The sequence below is a fragment of the Muntiacus reevesi genome, chromosome 10 (genome assembly GCF_963930625.1).
Source record: "Muntiacus reevesi chromosome 10, mMunRee1.1, whole genome shotgun sequence".
Taxonomy (NCBI): Eukaryota; Metazoa; Chordata; class Mammalia; order Artiodactyla; family Cervidae; genus Muntiacus; species Muntiacus reevesi.
In genome coordinates, this window is record NC_089258.1 from 64,176,083 (window position 1) to 64,197,216 (window position 21,134).

At 33.1% G+C, this 21,134-nt stretch overlaps 1 protein-coding gene across 1 annotated transcript in view; it reads left to right on the forward strand.

Annotated features, from left to right (window-relative positions):
* SGCZ (sarcoglycan zeta) overlaps positions 1–21,134 on the forward strand; it is a 722,641-nt gene that overhangs the window by 597,836 nt on the left and 103,671 nt on the right. The window contains exon 4 of the mRNA XM_065947181.1: positions 16,433–16,520. Within this exon, the coding sequence (XP_065803253.1) occupies positions 16,433–16,520 (88 nt within the window). The remainder of the gene's footprint in view (positions 1–16,432; positions 16,521–21,134) is intronic.

Here is a 21,134-nt window from a genome sequence, read left to right on the forward strand (position 1 = left end):
ACCCAGGGGTCAAACCCAAATCTCCCTCATTATAGGCAGATTCTTTACCAGCTGAGCCACAACAAGTCCAAGAATACTGGAGTGGGTAGCCTATCCCTTCTCCAGTGGATCTTTCCAACCCAGGAATTGAACCGGGGTCTTCTGCATTGCAAGTGGATCCTTTACCACTGAGTTATCAGGAAAGTCCCTTCTTACCCAACACATATAAGTTAAAATGTATGCTATCACTTATCTTTGGATTTTTCTTGGTTGAAGATTCTGAATAGAATAATTAAACATTCTAAACCTTTAAACACAGGAATTTGGGGCAGTTTGGTAGGATTAACATTTTAATTGATAGTATTAGAAATATACATTTAAATGCTATTATAAGTATTGAGAAAGCTCACCAGGAGATTTGATGAGAACTAGATTCTGGGAATGTCCTGGGAGAGTGGGAGGACTTGAGTTGGTACTCAAAAAGAGTGAAGTAGCTCTGGACAAGGTTTAAATAGACAGACATACAGAGGCCAAGAATAATTCCAGTAGATTCTTGTAGGCCAGGGCTAACTTACAGGTTCCACATAGAATCAACACTAGTACAGGTTAAATTTTTTGAGTGACAATTTGGATGATTTTGGTTAGGATGAAATGTTTGGTCTTATTGTAAATTCCTAGAGCTTGAAAACGGATCCTCTGCAGAATCATTTTCTTGTCTTGTTGGACACTATCAGTGATAGCACAGAGACCTCAAAATACAAAACTTTTCAATAGTATTCTTAATGATCTTTCAATTTTTTCATAGACTTAAACTATAGTACTGTGCCCTTCTGTATTTTTAATCTCATAAACTACTATAGTTTTATTTGCATTCTACAGTTGGCTTAAGCAAAATTTAAAATGTTATTGTTTACTATGTAGTGTTAAAGAAAGCCTGACTTTCATTAAACACAAACGTAACAGTAAAAACAAAACTAAAACAAAAAAAAAAAACTTGTTTTAATGTGAAGCAATTCCAAAAGAGATTTTTTTTTCCTTTTCAGAAAATGCTTGATTTAAAATTCCAGAAAACAGTTTGTGTAAAAAACACAAATGCAGATAAGTGTTAATATAAAAAAAATTGATAAAGGATTTCTCAATTTTGTTTGATTTTGTTCTTGTGACACAGTGGGTACTTAGGGTACAGGATTATGCTTCTTATTTCAGACATATTTTCTTAATTTAGATAGCTATGTGTATGTCTGTGTATGCATTTTTTTAAGCATTGTTTGAAATACCTTTTGATTGGGTCTTGCATCCTTTTTCCTAGATCTTTGTTATGTGTCATGATACGTATTTGATGATGATAAATTATAGTGAAAGTGAAAGTTGCTCAGTCTTGTCTCTTTGCAACCCTACGGACTATGCAGTCCATGGAATTCTCCAGGTCAGAATACTGGAGTGGGTAGCCTTTCCCTTCTCCAGGGGATCTTCCCAACCCAGGAACTGAACCCAAGTCTCCAGCATCACAAGTGGATTCTTTACCATCTGAGCTATCAGGGAAGTTCCATGGGTTATTATTCCAAGGCCCTGATGTTTTAAAATTTGAATACAGTAAAAAGGCAAACACTAATCTAAATTATTTTAAGAAATTTAGAAAAGATAATAGATGTCTTTTTCAATTGGATGTAGCAGTTAGAGGGAATAAATTCTCTCTAGACTATATTTTGATGGGACTAGATAGTTCTAATTATTCTTGTACTTTCTAATACTACTAGCCAAGTGGAATATTGGATTTTAAATTAACTAGTATTAAAACTTTGAATTAGTTCCTCATTTCGTCAATATTTTGACAAGTAAATTTATGGATAAGTATAAGCCATGTAGTTAGCTTAGTAAACTTATACTTGACATTGATTCAAATGAGCAGATTAACCATGCATTGTTCTACAGAGGCTGGTAGATATAATGTTCAAACTTTTTAAGGAAGTAAATTCACTATAGAACTTCAGTTAAAAAAAATTTTTTTTTTAAACTGGTAATCTATATGACCTCAGTTTCCAAAGAAATATTTATAGTAAAATTATACTTTAATACAAAGAGATGAACCATCTAAATGTTTGCTTGATGGATTGAGTTGGTGATGCCATCCAACCATCTCATCCTGTCGCTCCTTTCTCCTCTTGCCTTTGATCTTTACCAGCATCAGGATCTTTTCCAGTGAGTCAGCTCTTTGTATCAAGTGGTCAAAGTTTTGGACCTTCAGCATCAGTACTTCCAATGAACATTCAGGATTGATTTCCTTTAGGATGGACTGGTTTGGTATCTTTGCTGTCCAAGGGACTCTCAAGCGTCTTCTCCAACACCACAGTTAACAAGTATCAATTCTTTGGTGCTCAGCCTTCTTTATGGGTCAACTCTCATATCTGTACCTGACTAATGGAAAAGCCATAGCTTTGACTATACAGACATTTGTTGGCAAAGTAATGTCTCTGCTTTTAAACACTGTCTAAGTTTGTCATAGCTTTTCTTCCAAGGAGCAAATGTCTTTTAATTTCATGGCTGCAGTCACCATCTGCAGTAATTTTAGAGCCCAAGAAAACAAAGTCTGTCAGTGTTTCCACTGTTTCCCCATCTATTTACCTTTAAGGGATGGGACCAGATAACATGATATTCTTGTTCTGAATGTTGAGTTTTAAGCCAGCTTTTTTACTCTCCTCTTTCACTTTCATCAAGATCTTTAGTTCCTCTTCGCTCTCTGCAGTAAGTGAAAAGTGAAAGTGAAGTCGCTCAGTCATGTCCAACTCTTTGTGACCCCATGGACTGTAGCCTACCAGGCTCCTCCATCCATGGGATTTTTCAGGCAGAATACTGGAATGGGTTGCCATTTCCTTCTCCAGGAGATCTTCCCGACCCAGAGATTGAACCCAGGTCTCCCGCATTGTAGGCAGTTGCTTTACTGTCTGAGCCACCAGAGAAGTCCAGTAAGGGTGGTGTCATCTGCATGTCTGAGGTTTTGATATTTCTCCCGTCAGTCTGAACTCCAACTTGCACTTCATCCAGTCCGGGATTTCGCATGATGTCCTCTGCATGTAAGATAAATAAGCAGGGGGACAATATACAGCCTTAACATACTCCTCTCCCAAATTGGAACGAGTTCATTGTTCCATGTCTGGTTCTAACTTGCTTCTTTACCTGCATACAGATTTCTCAGGAGGCAGGCAAGGTGGTCTGGTATTCCCATCTCTTTAATAATTTTCCACAGTTTGTTGTGATTCACATAGTCAAAGGCTTTAGCATAGTCAGTGAAGCAAAAGTAGACATTTTTCTGAAATTCTCTTGCTTTTTCTATGTCCAATTGACATTGACAATTTGATCTCTGGTTCCTCTACCTTTTCTAAATACAGCTTAAACATCTGGAAGTTCTCTGTTCACATTCTGTTGAAGCCTTGCTTGGAGAATTTTAAGCATTACTTTGCTAGTGTGTGATATGAATGCAGTTGTGCAGTAGTTTGAACATTCTTTGGCATTGCCTTTCTTTGGGATTGGAATGAAAACTGACCTTTTCCAGTTCTGTGGTCACTGCTGAGTTTTCCAAATTACAATGTAAATGCAATTTTCAATTTGTCACAGGATGTTCCAATTATACCATACATAGTATATATTTCTGGTTTATTAAAAGGACATATGAATAGAAGCAGTTCCACAAAAATGTTCAAGAAGAAAGAAATTTATATTCCTTTAGAAAACAAAGTGACTGTTTTGCAATATGAAATTTGACTAAATTCTTAAGCCATCAGATCTTGCCCGAGCAGAATTATATTCCTTTATCTCTCTTTAATGCATGAAAAAACTGAGCTGATACCTAAAACTTGTAGAATGAGAGTTAGTAAAATATTTAAAGAAGAGAGATCCTCTCTAAACAACTATATTTAACTTATTTAATGCAACCAACGCATCCATATATGGAAGGTTACATAAAACTAAAAATGTTTTTTCATAACCTAAGTGACTAAAATATAGAAGGTAGGATGTTAGCACTCTCTGGAATCAAACACAAAGATACAGCCAAGTATGTGTCATGATGATGGTTAAGCTGCTTATTGGACATTTTGTAAGGTTAAAAACCTGCTCTCTGCCTTTGCATTATGCTGCACTAGTTAGAATGTCTAATGATTTTTAGAAATTAGGTTGCCAGCTTGAAAATGGCAAGGACACATCATTGCAATTTCTGTATCTCATTTATTTCTATCATGATGCACATAATTCTCACACATGAAGATTATAAAAGTTCATTTAAAATGCTCTAAGATGTAGAAATAAATTTAATGTCTGTTTTCCCTGCTTGCAGGAAATCATAAGCATGCTACATTAATTCAGTGAAATTTTTATATTATATTTTATGGAAGGCATTCAATAAGAGATCACTATCACAACATTTTTATATGAATGTTATTTTTTATCAGCTGACATAAATCTGAGCACTCATTTTATCTGAAGAGTTAGTAATTCTTCTGTTATAGTTCTATCTATCCTGTCCATTAACTTACTGTACTTACAACCTACAAACCTATTGTTAACTTGTAACTTGTTAACCTTGGTCATTCAGAATGTCATTTGGATTTCTTGGGCTAGTCTAAGATTCTAAACTATCTTTTTCAATGTGAGTATGACTATTCTAATGCATAACTAGAAGATTCCCAGATTAGGGATATATAGGTCACATATCATTTTCGGCATGCAGAAGATTAATGCACTGCTCCATAGATTTCAATGAAACATCCCAGACTACTGATTAATGGTATAAATTTGGTGTCCAGAGAAACTCTGAATTGAAAGAAAAAAGTTTCCTTTGATTCCTCAAAAGGACACATCTATCTTTTAGTTATTTCCATTATAATCTTCATATGTGTAGAAAACTAATATTTTGCTCAAGTATCTTAAGACATGCAAATGATCATCTAATATCCATATTCTCTGCTAGGATATAAGGTAATCTTTCTTAAAATATAAAGCTATCTAGTTAATTAATAGTACTTCTTTTACATAATACTACCACACTGCTTTGATTGTTTTATAATTAAAAACCTAGCGTTATCCAAAATGTCTGCAAGGTTCTTACTTCAACCAATTACCAAATTCTCCTGCCATTTCATCGTTTATAGGTACATTGAAGCAAATTATCCATTTGTTGATATTGAAGTGTTAGGTAATATAGCTATTTATCTGTATTTATATCTAGACTTTCAGCATTGCTTAGTATCAGTTTAAATTGTCACAGCATTTTTTATTTCATGCTAAATATGGGTATATGCATAGTAACATAAAGTTATGCATTACTTTTCTATTTATACCTTATTCATTCCCCAAACTTTTGGGCTTCCCTGATAACTCAGGTGGTAAAGAATCTGCCTGCAGTGCACGAGACTCCAGTTCAATTCCTGGGTCGGGAAGATCCACTGGAGAAGGGATAGGCTACCCACTCCAGTATTCTTGGGCTTCCCCTGTGATTCAGCTTGTAAAAAACCTGCCTGCAACGCAGTAGACCTGGGTTTGATCCCCTGGGTTGAGAAGATCCCCTGGAGAAGGAAGAGGCTACCCACTCTAGTATTCTGGCCTGAAGAGTTGCATGGACTATACAGTCCATGGGGTAGCAAAGAACCAGACCCGACTGAGCAACTTTCACTTTCATTCCGAAAACTGTAATGAAAATCACAAAAACACACAAATGTTTTTCTCAGCTGAGATTGCAATAAGAATAAATATCAGAAAGTTTGATAGCATAGCTCTGATGAAAGCCCAGATCTTTCTCATATGAAAATATGGCTTTTATCTTTATCTAAGATTCATGTCTTTGGATGTAATAACCTTCAGAGGGTCAAAAACAATAGAGACAGAGAAAGAAAGAAATTTGCAAGCTAGGTATATCAAAAACTCATGGTAGGATTTATCAATATATGTTATCTTAAACTAAGGCCAGCTTTTTTAATCCTTTTTTTAAACTTTTTATTTTATACTGGGATATAGCTGATTAACAATATTGAGATGGTTTCAGGTGAACAGTGAAGGGACTCAGCCATACATATACTTGTATCCATTCTCCCCCAACTCCCCTCCCAGCCAGGCTGCCACACAACATTGAGCAGAGTTCCATGTGCCACATCGTAAGTTCTCAGTTATTTTGAGATCTGAGGTATAATGATGTAGCGGGAATGCTCACAAGTTCCGTTAGGGATCTCACATTTTCCCCCCTGACTAGTGTTACAAAGAGCACCTTTTCTGAGGGGTGTCCTATAATAGAAAAGTTTAAAGAATGCCACAAAAGGAGACATTTATGGTACCTTATTTAATATAGCCAACAATTACATGGCAAAATTCATGTCTCATCTGTATATCCTCTTATATCTTTCTTAGACTTAAGTTATATGGCATATTTTTCATGAATAGAATAAAGCAGATCTTCAGCTCCAAAGTTAGAGTAAAATGTGGGTGAAGTGTGTGATAAAAAAAAAAAAAAAGCATTTTATATATCACAGGCTTCAATTACTCGGAACTTATCCAACATATTCCAAAGAATATCCGGCTAAACAAAGTACCTCTTGGAGAGAGAATAAGAGATAAAATAAGCAATCATTTAATTCACTTTAGTAAAGCCTTTTAGGCATGCTTCCTAAGAAGTGAGAAAGATAATAACTCTAATGACTGGGAAACAGAATAGTTTGTAAGTTACTTGGTTTCCAATCACCTCCTTGTTGCAAAATTGAAGATGTAACTCCGAGTTATTGTCAGTTATGATATTGATGATAAATTAGTGTGATATGATTTTTTTCTAAATGTACTTCAAAAGTTTTCAAAAATTAAGTAACATTTGTATAGTGAATATTTTTTTTCTAACTACTTAATTATGAGAACAGGTTTCTCAATCTATGTATTATACAGGAAAGGTACTCAGGAAAAGTAGAATTTATCTCATGTTGAATCCTTTAATTTTTTTGGCCACTCGCTTCATGTGGGATCTCTGTTCCCTGACCAAGGATCAAACCCACACCGCCTGCTACACAATCCCTGGATCCCTGCATTGGAAGCATGGAGTCTTAACCACTGGACCACCAGGGAAGTCCCTGAATGATTTTTAATTCCAACAATAAATTACATTCATTCACAGTTATGTCACCTAATTGGGGGGGAGGTGGTTACCTAAATAATTTTAAAAAGCAATTTGGATACATTTCTTATAAGCTTTGGGGGAGGGAGTTGGTTAACTTTTTTAAAAAATTTTAACTGTGGTAATAATTTCTGATAAATCTATTTTTTTTGATGATTATAAGCAAATGTGTCACATAGTTGTTTTTTCATTAACTATTAATTTTACTTTTACCTCAATCCAGAAGAATGTTTGAAAAATCTGGTGTCAGGTTCTACAAAGCTCAAGTTGAAAGGATATCTATATTGTTGACTGTAAAAACAAAAACAAAAAAAACAACACACAATCTCAAAGCGGTATTTATTCAGAATTGTTACTGAGGACTAGGCTGGGGAAGGCAGCCTCTCAGATATCTCTGAGGAACTATTCCAAAGAAGAAAAGGAAGATTTGGGATATATAAGAGTATTTGCTTAAAAAATATATCAAAACATATAGTCAAACATCAAAAGATTACTGCTAATCCAAATGGACATCTCAAGTTAGTGATTTTAGCACATTGGTATGTATGAGAAGACTCAAGAGTCTGGGTTCACTGAAATTATCCTTCACACGACTGAGTGACTAACAGCACCATGCATCTTAACCATCCAGGGCTCCTATCCTGTTTTCCTGCCCCCTGAATTCCCCCCAGCGATTACCGGCAGGGCAGCTGCAGTGGCTGACAGCTTGATGCAGACAACATTCCTTGCTTACTGAAATGGCAGTCAACATTTCTTGTCTACAGCTTCAACTGGAGCCAGTGCAAGAATTTCAGTTATTATGAATGTCATAATCTTAGTATAATTACCAGGGAGCCTAATGCAGGGTATGTGATAAAGTCAGGGGACGAGAGACCAAGAATTCAACAATTTAGAGCATCAGCAAATTGTGTAGTAAATGAAACGACTAAGAGCTATGGCTGTGATGATGCTGGAATGACGAAGAGTGAGTTAAGAGATACAATCTTCCAGGAATGAGGGCAACCAGAGAGAGTGGAATATGTAGTAGGATGATATGAGATTCAGAGGTTAGGGAAGAGGAAAGAGGAAGGAAGAATTCTCTGGCACAAGCTTTGAGATGCAGAGAGGGTGCACCTCTCTTCTCTCTGCCCTGTAGAAAAAGAAGTAAAAGCAGGTAGAGTTGGAGAGAGAGTAGGAAATCAACAAATGATTGTTTTGAATCTAGTTCCCTCTTCACATCATAGATGAGGAAGTTATTTTTAACGTTTTGCAAATTCATAGTTACTTAATTGTGAAGAATTTTACAGTGCAGAATGTGAATATATATGAATATAAATTAGTCCCTTACACTCTCTACAGCTTTATTAAATTGATCACTCATATTTAGAATAATGAATCTCAGGCATTACAAATTCCTCCTGCAGATAACAAGGTAAATTATATCTTTCACTTTCTAAAATGGTAAAGTACACACATTAATTCTACTTCTAAATATGTTCAGCAGAAGAATTAAATAGGAAAAGGTTTTTATCTTGTATGTTATTAATGTAAGTCATTAATGGGTACCTAATTAATATATTACTCTTGCATACACATAATGGGAGATGAAACACAATGTAATAGCTGGAATCTTTTAAAATATGTTTTTGAATGTTGTTTATTCATTCATTCATTTTTACCATTTCACTGATTTTCTGACAGAAGTAGAAATTCTGACTTCTTCCTTAGTATTCAACATCTGGTTGCCAATAGCAATGAGTCAGGCAAGCCTCAGGGCAGAGAATGCAGTACAAGATTTGATTTGCCTGAATTTGAAAACAAATGCTTTAAATGAGAGTATTTAAACTTCTCATCAGAAGATGAAATGCTAGTATTGGGAGAAAATACTTTTCCTATAAATTCCTAGGCTTGTTTTTTATCAGGCTATGAAAATTTTATAACATAGCATTTTTATTTTGCCTTAACTGCCTGGAAAGTCAAAGTAAAATTTGGGGTTCAACTCTAGCAACAAGCTATGTGTTTGAACACAATTATTTCTCATGGTTTGAAAGGTCTGTTTAGTTTAGTTCTGTTTATAGATTTTAGTGCCCAATTAAATATTGTGTTACGTTTATAACACAATATCTTTTGGGAAGAAGTACCGTTATAGTAAAAGCGTAAATATTTTACATTTTTCTCCTCTTTCTGTTTGCTCTTCATATGGCATCTGTCTTCTGTTTTTCATGAAAAAAGAATAATTAAGGGAAACCATAATACTTTTCACGCTTTAAAGTATTTCAAAAGGCTGTGGTAATTTTTCAACTAAAAAAAGAGTTCACTTATTTCTCAATATATCACTAATTCTGGGTTTTAACACAAAAATGCCTTTAAATACAACATTTACTAATATTAACTTGGTTAATTTATTGCATTAAGAAATTCCAACCGTTTCTGCTATTTTAATATAGATTGTATCAAAGATCAGAAATAGCAGAAGTAAAACCAGTGTAACACTGCAGGAGTATTTGTAAAACTTTATTATTCACACACCAAAAAGACAGATTGAGAACTGTGAGCATTCAAGCCAAAATATGGAATGAGGCTCAGAGGAATATTGTTATAAAGCAACTTATAAGGTAAATAGACAGTAGCTGTTCTTTACAGTGATTTTGTCTTAAATGATAGGGAATTGGTTAGTGGTTACCTCATATCAACCCTGGAAAAAAAAGTAAATTTTGCTTATGACTTCTATAGGCACAAGCAAGAAATGACCCAGTTCAAGCTAGTCTTGCAAAGTAAGCTATATTAAGCTTTCCTTGTATGACTAAACTGATTTTGTCTGCTTAGGGAATTTTCAAGGCTGGTCTCCATTCATTTTTAATTTTAACAGTAACTTGTTTTGTAAAACAACTTGTTTTTTCTCTGTGCTTTTACAATATTTTGAAAATAATGGGTCAGCTTTGACACACATATAAAGATTATTTTTTTGATATATGAACTCCCATAACTCTTCTAGAAAATGTAATCGAATCTATTTTTAAGGATGAAACTAGGAACCAGATAGAAGAGGTAACTGCTATGCCATTATCATACAGTACTGTGTCATCATTCTCTCTGACTTCACCTGTGGTCTGGCAACTCAGTGAAAGTGTTAGAACAGAAATGCAGAAAAGTTCATTGAGGAAATGCTCTTTCTCTGCAATACCACTTCACATTCAAGTTAAAATGTGAACTCAGAGGACTGGGGAAAGCAGTTTAACACTTCTAGATATTTTCATGATTAATACTTGTACCTTAAAATACAAATTTCAGCAATTAAATGATTTGCATTCAGAAATTAAGTGAAACTTCAAGTAAGTGTTTTATTAACCAAACAATTAAAAACTACCTGGTTTTCATCTTCTTAAGTGGGTCAAATTCTTAGGAAAGAAGTGGCTGCCTTGGGCAGAGAGAGATGATAAATATAAAGCAAATCAAAATATAATATAACTCGTTCCACTTAAATGGCTTTTTAGAAAACTTGCTCTGGGTCCCAAAAAAAGAAAAAAAAAAATGGTGCATGAGATTGATAAGTTTTGTGTGACATGAACTCAAATCAAGTAAACACGTGTAGTCTGAGTGCATTAAGGAGAAAATATGCCCAGTTTGGTTCATTCACTTAATAGACATTTAATATAAAGGAAAGAGGTGTCAAACATGGCACAAAATATACTTTCAAAAATCTGTATGTGTAAAAGAAAATAACAACACATAATGCTTTCAGGACAGAATGATCAAAACAAGGCAAAGCAAAGATCCTGTGACAACTACTGTAATCGATGTGAACACAGAGAAACTGGAAGTTGGGAGGTAAATTTTGACTCTGGAGGAGCATGAACACATCTCAGAGGACATAACTGAATTGGGGCTTGAAAAATATCTATAACTATGCTATCTATGGAGGCGTGGATAGGAATTTCACATATAGGGAACAGAAGATCAGAATGCACAGAAGTGGTATATTTTCAGACACATGAAAATTTGGGCAATTCTTGCATGGTGAAGTGGTATGAAATAGAACTATAAAAGTAGAACTGGATCATATACAAAAGCACCTTATGTGTAGTAAATGTGAATTTTGTTCCCAGCAGAGATCACAGAGTTAATAAATGTTTTATTTTGCTTTAATTCAAGCATATCAATATTTTTTTATTTTAAAATATTTTATGAAAGTAGCACTGGATATGAAGAATTAATGCAAGAAGGAAGTGGTTATTGTGATGTGAGGTGCAAGTATATTATAGGAAAGAGCACAGAAAAATGTGTATTTAAGAAACATATCTGATCTCGCTGATTTGATATTGAGGAAGAGGAAGATAGAGAATTGGGGGTAATATAGGTTTATTATAATTATTTCTATCCGAGAAGATAAGAAAACTTACCTGGTAAAACTGTATAAACTCAAGAAATGAGATATCAAAATTTGCGCCATCTACATTGAACAATATGGATACTTAGTTATGTTCTCTTTTAGAACTTAAAGTAGGGAAATTCTCATAAGTGATATATTTTAAAATGTGTGTGCAGAGGGCAGTTCTGGAATTATTGCTCTTCCTCTGGAACCTGAGAAAAAGCAAGATTTTAAAAACGAACCAGACTCACTAAAACATAGACTATGGCAATGTGAGGTTGTATCTTACAATTTCTGACTATATATGTTCCAGATATTTACTGAAGAGACTGAAATGTTTAAAGGAATTTTAAAATATATTTTTCCATTAATTTTAACATTTATTTTCAGATACTTATTTGCATTTTAGAAAGCCTAGACTGTTATCACCCACCAGAAACACAGTATCATAGTAGTTGACACATGAGATTCTATACCCAGATAACTGGCTTCAAATACTTTCTGTTATTTATTAGCTGCATGATTTAAAGCAAGTGACTTATACTCTCCTTGCTGAAGTTTCTTCATCCATAAAATAAGAATGATAATAAATAATACCATTATTAGTTGAGTACTGTAATTACAATGTGGAATAAATAATAAAAGTAAGCACTGAGTGCCCTTAGCAAAGGCTAATAGGCACTGATTTAATCATTTTTATATATTGTCTCATTAATTTCTTATTAGAAGCCCACAGATTAAGTATGATTACCCTGTTTACTGATGAGGAAGTCATGATACAGAGATGCTGAGTGGCTTGCCTAGTCAAGAAGCCAGAGTTTGGCAGTCTCACTATTTGAGTTCAGTCAGGGTTCACTGTCTTACACACACTTTATTTTTTGACTCTTTCACGGGTGAATTTTATTTTAAGCTTCGTAAGTAGGTAAGCCCATACTGGTAAAGTATTTAGAACTTTACATGCATGTCCAGCATTGACTAATTGCCAGTAAATGTTAATTGCTTTTCCTAGTATGCTTTTCTGCTACAGTTTAATAGTTGAAACCTTGAGAGAATGAATATCAGAAGCTGAAGTGCCTGGTGTACACACATCCTCTTACATGTACATCTTCTCACTAGTAGAACTGGTACTTTTTATTAGAGAAGTCTCTATCACAACAGCTTGTTTCTCGTAACATTCTCTCTGTTTTTTATATACTGGGTTTATTGTTTGTCTGACTTCCTAGATAATGAACTCCATAAGAGAAGAAGGTTTGTCTCCTCTGTTACTGTTTTATACACAACAAAGAGCTGGACACAACATAGGCCCTTAAGTAAATATTTATGATAAACAAAGGTGAACATAAGAATAAAAATAGAATCATTTTTCCCTTAGTCACTTGCATAGATTATAGCAAAAGCATTGAAATGAGAACATAGTGCATTATTTCTCTGTGACCGTTAACAAGGTGACAAGCAGGCCCTTGTCATGAAAAGTGTGGATGTAAAAGAATCGTAAGTGAGGGTTCTCAGGCCCTCTTAATGGGACCGTTGCCTTTCCCCTGGATCTCCTACCTGCTGTGTCTAAAGAGAAGCATAAGGAGGAAGGTATATTTCTTAGCATCACAGCAAAAATGCAGGTCAGTTCCAGAGAACTATGAAATACCTGCTATGGGAGATTTGTTGGTTTTGGTGGGAAATAGTTGACTTCAATGAAGAAATTGTTCTTTCTCCAAAAGAGATATTTATATTGTACCATGCAAAATAATATAGCACCTATGGAACTTTTTACCCTGATAGATTTGTCTGTCTTATTCCTATTTGAGAGTTAATACCACTGTATTATTTCCCCCACTTCATGTTCTCAGCAAGAATAAACCCCAAGGGATATTGCTATATATTTTTTAATATCTGAAACTAGACACTAGCTTTCAAAGATTTGGAGCACAGAATTATAATATAAAAGATCATGAATGAAAAAAAAAAAAAAAAAAAAAGATCATGAAGAGGGACTGTTTTAAAAGAGTGAAAAACAATGATTTATTAGTGGAAGTTATTTTCTTATATGGTGACCTTTGGGAAAATGAACACAATAAATGTCAAATTTGGTAAAAAGTAACTTCTTGATACTAATTTTCATCTAAGAATGTGTTTGTAATCAGATTTATAAATTAAGATTTGTTGAAATAGTTGCTATTAGTCTTATCATATATATTTTAATCACATGTGTATATTTTAATTAATTGTGTTGTAATGAATGTACAGAACATTTATTGTGTAAAAGGTCATGCTGTGGACCTAAGAGGCATAAGCCATAGTTCTAATCCCAAAAGTTGTCATTGGAGTAATATATAACACAGAAATGACAGTGTGACTTGTCAGTGAAAACAATGCTCTTACATGCATTGCATTTTGTTTGTGAAAAATGTTACTCAGTTTTGATTAATTTCACCTGATCGCATTTTAATAACTCTGTATAACTTATCATACCGATATCTACCTGAATACCTGTGGAGAATTGTTCATGACCTCTGAAAGCTATATATTTATATAGTATAGTCAGTAAAAAGATTACTGTTTTTATTATAGTAAAATTTTAATCCAGATATAAAATTTTAATTCAGAGGGGAAGTTTGGTGGGAATCGTGTCATGAAAAGGGAAGAATGCCAGGGATAGACCCTCAATTGGATCTCGGTGGTTAGAGTAAGAGAAGATTGATATGTTGTAAACAAAGAGATGCAATGATTAAACTTTCAATTCTAACCCAAATCTCTTTCTATGTTAGATCAACTTAAATGCTTGCCTTTTTAAAATTAACTTTTCTCTCATCTTAAAATATTTAATAAAAAATATCTATTTTAATATACTTGCATAGTCCTTGTATATTCTAATGATTATGCTCTTATGCTATAGATCACAGAAATTTATGTTTAGTAATTCAAATAAGAGCACATAGTGTCATCAATTTTTAGAAATCCTAATAGTCATATATATTATATAATTAAAATATTAAAATATGTGAATGAAAATGCAGCTAACATATTTTTACAATGTTTTGAACTGCAAGGTGCTTTATAGGCTTCTGCTTTTTCTGACATTCAAATTAATTTCCTTTTTTAAAAACATAGGCAACATATATTTAATTCTGCCTGTTTAAAGTAAAATATTTTTGTGCTTTAGTGAGCCATCCTCTTTGTGCAGTTTCCTTACTGGGCATAATTGTTTGCAAACAGTCCTTACTCCACAACCATATTCTTAACAGAATTTGAGCATATCCTTTGAAAGGACTGATGGACTTAATTAAATATACTTCATACATTTTCAAAAATGAATGTCTGCAGCATAGAAACACCTATGCAAAAAGGACTAGATTTATTTTTAACTACAGATAACACACTTTTGATTTGTGCCAAAAATAAATGAGTTGTGATGAGACAGGAGAAATTGGCATTGTTTTATACAACTATGTCTCACATTTGAGATCACATCTGTTCTTGAAAATGTAGAAAATTACTTTTAGAAATTAAGCCTTAGTTTAGGCATACTAACAAAGTCAACTTTTAAAAGAAAATTCGTATGCATGAGTGTGTGTTTGTGTATCTTTCCTTAGTGCTTTGCATCTAGTCAGAAGGGACAAAAATAGCTTTAGAAAAAAATATATAAAATCTTATGTATATTCAAATCACAAATTTCAAATTCTGTTCTCAAAAGAGTTTTTATATGATACATGTATGAAAAAATTTTATTTACATTAACATAGAGATGACAACCCACTTACATGTTAAGGATGACGTTGGGAGAGATTTTCATAGGGTTTCAGTATCTTGGGTACAGGCTCCATGTGGACAGGTATTGTTTTTTGTTTTGATCCCTGAAATATCCCAAGCATGTACTTAATATATTCTCACTATTATTGAAATAGTTTTTGCTCAATGAAAAAGTGAATGAACTATTTGTAAATGATCACCATGCTTGTTTTAGATCATAAAAATATGAGGGTAGTCAGTTGTTAGTTACTTGTCTGAGGCAGTGGCAATAGCCTAGTACATAGATTTCTAAAACACTGATATTGTCCTTCAAATAAATTACTTTACTGTTGAGTGCTAAATTGTGATAAAAGTAAACATCTAAGCAAGATTATTTATTCTAAAAGATAAGCTATCTTACATTTTCTTATTCTATATACCTCCTTTCTTAAATCATCTTATGATTTAAAAATAATTCATATGTGAGCTAGATACATATGGTAATATCAATTTTATTATGATGATTTCTTTGTCTGTTCAGTAAACGTTTAGTAAATGCTTTCCTTCAGCAGTATGCCAGATAGTGGGACTAAAATTTGTCAACGAGACTGCTATGGTTCTTGTCCCATGGACATTTCCTCTTGTGACAGAAACAAATTAAAAACAAGTAAACACATAAATTAGCAAAATAAATGTGTCTTGGGGTAAGTGCTCTGAACAAAATAAATGGAGATTGGGAGTTTGAAGATTGAATGAATCTGTAGTTACAGTGATCAGGGGAGGCACTTTCAAGGAGGAAACATTTAAGCTTAGATCTGAAATTTGCAAGTTCAGCTTAAAAAGGGACTTCCCCATTTCTATAGAGTTTAAAATATCTCCAAAGGCAGGCATCCATGCCAATGGAAGGCATAGATCTATGCCAATGGAAGGGGGAGAAAAAGAGAAGTTACTACGGCAGTGATGTACGATAATCAGTAGTGTTGGAAATGTTTGCACCCAGTAGTTAATTCCTATTTATCAAAATGGAAACATTCCTATTATGTCAAATAGTTATTATGATGCACCCTTATTATTTTGCATTTTTCAAAGTGTTTGGGGTGTTAAAAGAGCTGCTTAATATAAAACAAAAAAATATAATTTTGATAATACCCAAACAAGTGCAATATAATTTTATATATAAAATCTTGACTATATTTCTATTTTTTATTTGATTTCTTTATTTTATACATGTTTCCCAGGATAGTCCACTGGTCTTACAGTCTGACAGGAATGTAACAGTGAATGCAAGAAATCACTTGGGGCAGTTAACTGGACAGCTGACAGTAGGTGAGTGCTTTGGGGTAAAGATTGCTCATACCATCTTACTCCATTTAAAGCTCTGTGGTTGTTTAAATTGGGAAAAGCAAAATATATTCTTTCTCTAATATATTATTTCTCTCTCTCTATATATAGACATTCCCATAAAGCCCTATTAGCTTTCACAGGATTTGATTTGTCATAGGCTAGTTAAGGTCATTGTTACTCTTGTCAATGTGTTAATGTGAGACTGAATTACATATATGTTGCTCCTATTACTCTTGAATTATGAAATTCACCATTTTCTAACAAATATCTCTCTAGTATATTAAATTATAGTAAATAGGTTTAAACAAACATGAGATGCAACATCATTTTTCTTTTTTCTAAATAAATAATTTACTAAATATCTGCTTGTATAAATTAGAAATGAAATAATAATTGAATATAAACTTAACATTGACCAATTGTAAATTTGATGTTAAAATTATATATAGTTAAGGTTTATAGCTTTAGAAGTTGTAAATATGTTTATGATAAAATATTACTAATGTTTTCTCATTGTCAAAAATTTAGAGATTCATATTACATGGCATTGTTATTTAACTTAATTTCTATAAGAGGAATGGGAAATTAAGAGTCAGATATAATTATGTAAAATAATACAAAGACTTGATTTTTGTTTAATTGCTAATATATTTTTGAAATACTGTATTTTTCTGTGGGAAAATTACCTAATACTTGATATCGTGTGTGTGTGATAGTATATTTTAAAGACTAAATTGCAATTTGGGGAGCTAAGTTTTCTTTACCTTGATGAGAAATTACTTATCATTTAATGCAAATGTATATTTCCAGTATTTCTGATTAAATTACACAATAATAGGACAATGAAATGTGAGATTTATAAACATGAGCTTAATTCTGTCCATTTATTTCTAGGTATGTGGAATAATTTTTGTTATGTATTCACTTCAATGAAGCCAAAAGTAAAACTTACATTGTGAAATTTTTGTATTCCAAAAAATATATAATTAAATTTTATTTATAATCATTTAACAATTTTATAATTATATGTATATAATTAAAATTTATATAATTATATGTAATATATATTTATATATTTTATAATTATATTATATAATTATATAATCATTTTATGATTATATTTATAATCATTTATTTTGCATTTTCTTTACACTATAAAATATGGTCAGTAGATATGTATCAATTGCTATAATTTGATAGTATTTTGTGGTATGATATCAATTATAAGGGGCTTCCCCGGTGACACTAGTGGTAAAGAATCCAGCTGACAAGACAGTGGACACAAGAGACATGGGTTTGATCCCTGAGTCAGATAGATCCCAGGGAGAGGAAGTGGCAGCCCCAGGATTCTTGCCTGGGAAATCCCATGAACAGAGGGGCCTTGCTGGCTGGAATCCACAGGGTCACAGAGTCAGACAGACTGAGTTCTCAAACGCACAAACACACACACACACACACCCATCTATTACAAAGTGAAACTATAGGCTCATGGACTAAAAATTAGAGAGAAGAAATATATCTATGGACACAAAAGGGATTCAAAAGCACCAGGTACTTAATTTAAATGTTCATGTCAATTAAGTATTGCTATGCTGGAACTAAAGAAACAGGCCTAAACTGGGCAGATTTTCCATCTCTTTTTCTTTTTCTTTTTTAATGTAGAGAACTCTTAACCTAGAATAGAACTTTATTTTGCATTCTTTTTTGTAGATTTAAAAAAAAAAAAGGTTCTTAGTGGAAATGCCAACCTGCAAATTAAACACGCAAAGACTACATACCAGTGTCGACTGTCAAAACGATCACTACATAATTAGTGCACTGCCTATGGAGCAAAGTGGCTGTTTGATTATATGAAGGATAATCAAATGCCATTTACATTTCACTGCCTGCTTTCCTGCAGGAAACATAAAGAAAGATAGCATTGGACTTACGTTTTCAACCACTGTTCTAAGTTAATTTTAATACAGAATCAATACTTGCCAGCTATGTATGGGAAAAGAGAGAAGAATGGAGAGAGAGAGAAGGAGTGTTGGGTTGGGGAGAAAGATTAAGCTCAGTTTTAACTAAAGCAAATCAATAAGTTAATGATGCTCCAGCATATTTCTGTGGATAGAAGCACACTCATTCCAGTGAGGCTTAAACTGAAAACTTTTAATATCCTGGTCCTCTGGGTGTACTCCTGATGACCTCGATCTTTTCACCACTTTGTATTTCTCATTAAACATACAGAAAACAAAGGAAGAGTAGATAAAGGGGAGTGGGAGAGGGATAATGTATTCACATCTGGAGTCAAACCAAATAGGACTCCAAAAAAAAATTTATCTCTTGGAGACTCAGCTTTCTCATCTCTAAAATAGAGATAAGGACATTTATTTAGACCTGTACATAAGAATTGGGGAAATTTCAGTGTCTGCAAATCTTAGGGAATTATGTTGTTAATCCGTTATTATTTGGATGATGGTGTTTGTAATTTTTGGTGTCACTTGAGTTACAAATACATTGTTAGAGTGTGAAAGAACTCATGATGCTTTTCTGTCCATTACATCTGGAATTTTAGTTGAGGAGTACATGTTGGACTGTAATCCTGTTGAAAAGATATACCACAAAACACATCACAGAAAGTGTGCCAGATGTGTGGATTATGCTTTAATCATGTCAGGATAAATTTATCTTTAGGTATAATTTGAAGAGATATTTGGACACATTTAAGTAAGGTATTCAATCACTGTTCATTTTTAATCATATTGACATAAAGTAACCATTTTAAGCCTCTTTACTCGTTTCCTTTTTTTTTTTTTCTTTTTAATTTTTCAGTTTTTCTTTAGGGACATGGTCCTGGGCATAGTCCCATATATATATATATATATATATATATATATATATATATATGAAGTATAAGTATTAGTCGCTCACTCATGTCCAACTCTTTGAGAACCAATAAACTGTAGCGGGCCAGGCTCATCATTCCATGAAATTCTCCAGGTCAAAATACTGGAGTGGGTTGCCATTGCTTTCTCCAGGGGATATTCCCAACCCAGAGATAGAACCCAGGTCGCTGGCATTGCAGGCAAATTCTGAGCCACTAGAGAAGCCTGCATATATATATATATATATATTTTTTTTTTTAATTTATATTTATATATGTTATATATATATAATATTATATATAGAACCTGCCTGTCGGTGCAGGAGACATGAGCTCAATCCCTGGGTCGGGAAATTCCCTGAAAAAGGAAATGGAAACCCACTTCAGTATTCATGCCTGGGAAATCCCATGGACATAGAAACCTGGTGAGCTACAGTCCATGGGTTCCCGAAAGAGTCAGACATTGTTTATTGACTAAACAACAATATATACCAGTTCAGGCATAATAAAAACTAAAACTAAATATTTTACCCTTGGGTAAAGTTTTAAAAAGACAAACTTTGTGTGTGCATAAAGTTTCAGACTTTACTTAAGTTTCTAATATCAGAAATCTCCCCACAAAGTTTGACTCTACTTTATGACCTTCATAGCATAGTTGAAGATCAGAGAACTCAAGATTTCTTCCTACAGATTTCTCTTCTTAGAGTAAAGCTGAAGAGAGGTATCAAATTATTTGTGGGAGTGGGTAAAGAAAGTAGAGGATCCCAGAAGTTCAGACTCCTTGGAGAAAAAAAAGAACTTAATTCTCAGAATCATTCTCCAAGTCAAATTTCCTGTTTTTTCAACCTGTAATTCCTATGTTATCAGGTCATTCCTTTTTTATACAAGAGACAAAAACTGTGTGATTTTAGGTGTTACATGTTCATATATGTTGATAGTATGATACTTCATATTTTTCAGAACATTTCAATCAAACAATGTAGATAAAATATGTAAATCATATACTAGTATTATAAAACTTATCATAGTCAGTCAGGAAAATGCTACAGTGTGATCTATAAAATAAAAACCATTTCCATAAGGCAGTGCAGATGAAATATTGTCATGCAGTTTTTGTATAAACATTGTTCATAACACTGATAACAGTGATAATTAATGCTATAATAATTAGATTTGCTAAAAATGTAGTAACCTTTACCACAGTATAATGGGAATAATTTGTTATCTTTTATTTACCAATAACATTATATTGATCTATAATGGAAAATATTTAAACTACTCTTATAAATAGTTTAAACAATATAAATGTTAATTTCAGCAAAATAATTGTTTTTTTGTAGCTCTTAGCCAATTTTGATGAAGGTATGGAATTCTATATTGCTTTTTCTTACATTCCTTATAAGTATTGCTTACCTTTGATAAAGCAATAGCTAAAGGTAATAAGATTTTTTCCATCTTTTACACCTTTTGTCATCAGTCTATAGTTGGAGGATAAAAATAAAAGGAGGATAAACTGAAAGGTTGAACAAGGAATAATAGTAGTGGGTAGAACTAGTTTTTGTCCTTAATTATTTTTCTTCTATAGCCCTCTTATTTAAATCTCAGTTACAAACAATGATGTTTGAGAAACCCAGAATGGCTGTTAATGGGGTCCTGTGTCATAAACAAGTTCCGTGATACCATGTCTACCATTATCCCAGTGAAACATTAAGACTAATTGTGTATTAAAT